The 3,854-nt window shown below is 64.5% G+C and overlaps 1 protein-coding gene across 1 annotated transcript in view; it reads left to right on the forward strand.

The window, feature by feature from the left end:
- The first annotated feature begins 52 nt into the window (after positions 1 to 52).
- DDX23 (DEAD-box helicase 23) overlaps positions 53 to 3,854 on the forward strand; it is a 4,472-nt gene continuing 670 nt past the window's right edge. Inside the window, exons 1-14 of the mRNA XM_009636368.2 lie at positions 53 to 294; positions 423 to 521; positions 690 to 786; positions 874 to 939; positions 1,087 to 1,225; positions 1,348 to 1,481; positions 1,550 to 1,662; positions 1,753 to 1,896; positions 2,088 to 2,313; positions 2,459 to 2,604; positions 2,690 to 2,867; positions 2,960 to 3,202; positions 3,373 to 3,524; positions 3,691 to 3,799. Of these exons, the coding sequence (XP_009634663.1) occupies positions 77 to 294; positions 423 to 521; positions 690 to 786; positions 874 to 939; positions 1,087 to 1,225; positions 1,348 to 1,481; positions 1,550 to 1,662; positions 1,753 to 1,896; positions 2,088 to 2,313; positions 2,459 to 2,604; positions 2,690 to 2,867; positions 2,960 to 3,202; positions 3,373 to 3,524; positions 3,691 to 3,799 (2,064 nt within the window). The 5' untranslated portion in view covers positions 53 to 76. The remainder of the gene's footprint in view (positions 295 to 422; positions 522 to 689; positions 787 to 873; positions 940 to 1,086; positions 1,226 to 1,347; positions 1,482 to 1,549; positions 1,663 to 1,752; positions 1,897 to 2,087; positions 2,314 to 2,458; positions 2,605 to 2,689; positions 2,868 to 2,959; positions 3,203 to 3,372; positions 3,525 to 3,690; positions 3,800 to 3,854) is intronic.

Genomic DNA, 3,854 nt, shown 5'->3' on the forward strand with positions numbered 1-3,854 from the left:
CGGGTCCCCCCCCTCCTCGCTCTTTCCCGGGCTCCCCCCTCCGGTTCCCCGCTCTATCTGACCCTCTCCCCTGCAGATGGCCGGAGAACTGACGGACAAGAAGGACCGGGACGCGTCCCCCGCCAAGGAGGAGAGGAAGCGCTCCCGCTCCCCAGACAGGGACCGGGATCGCGACAGGGACCGGGACCGGGACCGCAAGGGTTCCCCCTCCAAGGACAGGAAGCGGCACCGGTCCCGGGACAGGAGACGAGGCAGCCGGGGGGGGGCCCGCTCTCGGTCTAAGTCAACAGAGAGGTGAGGGGTGTTACACGGGGCTTCCCAACTTTTTAGGGAAGAGCTCTCCTGCTCCCACGTGTCCATAACAGCCCCACGAAGGGGCGGTGGTTGGGCTGGGGCCGTGCTGTGACTGCCCCACTCCGCAGGGATCGCCGGCACAAAGAGCGTGACCGGGACCGGAACAAGAAGGACCGGGACCGGGATAAGGATGGGCACCGGCGGGACAAGGACAGGAAGCGGTCCAGGTGAGGCCCCTCTCTTTTCGGGGTGTCCATTCTCTCCTGTAGGCACCCCAGTGCTGTTCCCTGTAGGAAGTGTTGTCCTAGGTAGGAGCGGGATTCCCCCGGCTGGTGGGGACGGGGTGACCCTGGGGCCGTGCTCGGTGTCTGATGCCTCTCTGTTTTGCTGGGAAGCTTGTCCCCGAGCAGGGGCAAGGACTCAAAGTCCCGGAAGGATCGGGACTCACGGAAAGCGGAGGAGGAGGAGGAGAATGCCCTGAAGAAGGAGAAGGTGAGGAGGGGGCTTGGCTGGGGATCGCTCTGGTGAGGCAAAGGGTCCCCGCTGGGGGCTGCTAACGATCTGGCTTTGCGTTTGCAGGCCCAGCCCCTGTCCTTGGAGGAGCTGCTGGCTAAGAAGAAGGCTGAAGAGGAGGCAGAAGCCAAGGTAGGAGCAGGAGCCTCCTCCCTTCCGCAGGGCTCTGCAGCACGGGGTGGATGTTTGAGCAGGGGGGGGAACCCTGTCCTGGGGCAGCCCCAGCAGCGAGGGGGTCACTGCCAGGCCCGGTGTGAGCCTTCCTCTTGCCTGTCCCAGCCAAAGTTCCTGTCCAAGGCGGAGCGAGAGGCTGAGGCCTTGCGGCGGCGGCAGCAGGAGGTGGAGGATCGGCAGCGGCTGCTGGAGGAGGAGAGGAAGAAGAGGAAGCAGTTCCAGGAGATGGGCAGGAAAATGCTGGGTAAGGTGTCGTCCCCACTGCGGTCTGCCTGGCTGAGAAGGACTAAGGCAGGACCCCCTGAGCCCCCCAGCCCTGGTTGGGGGGGGTGTGCTTGTCTCTGAGACCCTTCCCCTGCTCCCCAGAAGACCCCCAGGAGCGTGAGCGCAGGGAGCGCCGCGAGCGCATGGAGCGGGAAACCAACGGCACGGAGGATGAGGAGGGCAGGCAGAAGATCCGTGAGGAGAAAGACAAGAGCAAAGAGCTTCACGCCATCAAGGTTAGCGCTGGGGCGATGGTGGGGGCTGAGGGACCTGGGTTCCCTCCCCGCTGATCTCCTGCCTGCAGGAGCGTTACCTGGGAGGAGTGAAGAAGCGGAGACGCACGCGGCACCTGAACGACCGCAAGTTTGTCTTTGAGTGGGACGCGTCGGAAGACACATCCATTGACTACAACCCCCTGTGAGTGCTGGGGGGCCCCGGGGGCTGGGAGTGCTCCTGGGGGTGCGGGGCAGCCCCAGCCCTGCCCCTAATGCTCTCACCCTGCTCTAGGTACAAGGAGAGGCACCAAGTGCAGCTGCTGGGCCGGGGCTTCATTGCGGGGATCGACCTGAAGCAGCAGAAACGGGAACAGTCGCGCTTCTACGGGGACCTGATGGAGAAGAGGCGGACGCTGGAGGAGAAGGAGCAGGAGGAGTGAGTGCACGTGGGGGGAGCTGGGAGGGTGCCGAGGGGTGTTTTGGGTGCTGGCTGCCTCTGCTTGGCCGGGCTGTGGAGCTGGGGGGTGGCTCTGGGATGCAGCACGTCCTTCAGATGGGTGGCAGGATGGCTCCAGCCACCCCAGAGGCATGGGGTGAGCCCTGTCCCCTTCCTTGCCCCCCATCCAGGGCCCGGCTGCGGAAGCTGCGGAAGAAGGAGGCCAAGCAGCGCTGGGATGACCGGCACTGGTCCCAGAAGAAGCTGGACGAGATGACAGATAGGGACTGGCGTATTTTCCGTGAGGACTACAGCATCACCACTAAGGGGGGCAAGATCCCCAACCCCATCCGCTCCTGGAAGGACTCTTCCCTGCCCCCCCACATCCTGGAGGTCATCGACAAGTGTGGCTACAAGGTGGGGATGGGGAGGGGGGGCTGCTGCTAGCGGACCCCGATGGGGGTCTGGGTGGAGGGTGAAAGGGCTGGTTCTTGGGGTCAAGTCTCGGGGCGGGGGCAAGGAGTAGAAGTTCTGTTCCCAAACCTGCCCTTCCCCTCGCCAGGAGCCCACCCCTATCCAGCGCCAGGCGATCCCCATTGGCCTGCAGAACCGCGACATCATCGGCGTGGCCGAGACCGGCAGCGGCAAAACCGCGGCTTTCCTCATCCCGCTGCTGGTGTGGATCACCACCCTGCCCAAGATCGATCGGTAGGTGGGACAGGGCAGGGTGACGCTGCAGAGGGGCAGGCGTGTGGCACCGTGGGTGACGCTGCCATGCCCTGCCACACCGCAGGATTGAGGAGTCGGACCAGGGTCCCTATGCCATCATCCTGGCCCCCACTCGAGAGCTGGCCCAGCAGATTGAGGAGGAAACCATCAAGTTTGGGAAGCCTCTGGGTATCCGCACGGTGGCCGTGATCGGAGGCATCTCCCGCGAGGACCAAGGCTTCCGCCTTCGCATGGGCTGTGAGGTGAGTGTTGTCCACTGGGGAGGGCGGTGGGGGGACCTGGGAGGAACAGTTGAGCCCCAGGCTGCGGACACCAACCCTCCTGGCCCCCCCAGATTGTCATCGCCACTCCGGGACGTCTCATCGACGTGCTGGAGAACCGGTACTTGGTGTTGAGCCGCTGCACCTACGTGGTGCTGGACGAGGCAGATCGCATGATCGACATGGGCTTCGAGCCCGACGTACAGAAGATCCTGGAGCACATGCCCGTCACCAACCAAAAACCTGACACTGATGAGGCCGAGGACCCCGAGAAGATGCTGGCCAACTTTGAGTCAGGGAAACACAAGTACAGACAGGTGGGTGCAGGCAGGAGAGACCCGGGCAGCGGCGTGGGTGCTCCCACAGCGCTGAGCACAGTCCATGGGGTGGAGAGGGGATAACCTGGGGCTTTGGAGAACGGGCCAGGGGAGCGCAGCCGCGTTCCTGCCCCATGGGGGACGTTGCTCACTGCCCCATTCTCTCACAGACCGTCATGTTCACGGCCACCATGCCGCCAGCAGTGGAGCGCCTGGCCCGCAGCTACCTCCGCCGTCCAGCCGTGGTCTACATTGGCTCTGCTGGCAAACCCCACGAGCGGGTGGAGCAGAAGGTCTTCCTCATGTCGGAGTCGGAGAAGAGGTGCAGAGGGGGCCGCTGGGGTGGGGTGGTGTGGGGAGGATGCATCTTGGGGGTGGTCTGGGGCATTTGAGGGTGAGGAAGCTCTGGGAGGGGGACTCTGGAGAGCAGAGGGGCTCCTGTGGGGCACCTCAGCCTCTCCTTGCCCAACCGTCCTCCTCCCCAACAGGAAGAAGCTGTTGGCCATCCTGGAGCAGGGCTTCGATCCGCCCATCATCATCTTCGTCAACCAGAAGAAGGGCTGCGACGTGCTGGCAAAATCCCTGGAGAAGATGGGGGTGAGTTTGGGCTGGGCTGGAGCCCCTCAACTTTGGCTGTGGTGGGGGGGGGGGG

This window comes from Egretta garzetta, unplaced genomic scaffold, assembly GCF_000687185.1.
Source record: "Egretta garzetta isolate BGI_Z169 unplaced genomic scaffold, ASM68718v1 scaffold1140, whole genome shotgun sequence".
Classification (NCBI taxonomy): Eukaryota; Metazoa; Chordata; class Aves; order Pelecaniformes; family Ardeidae; genus Egretta; species Egretta garzetta.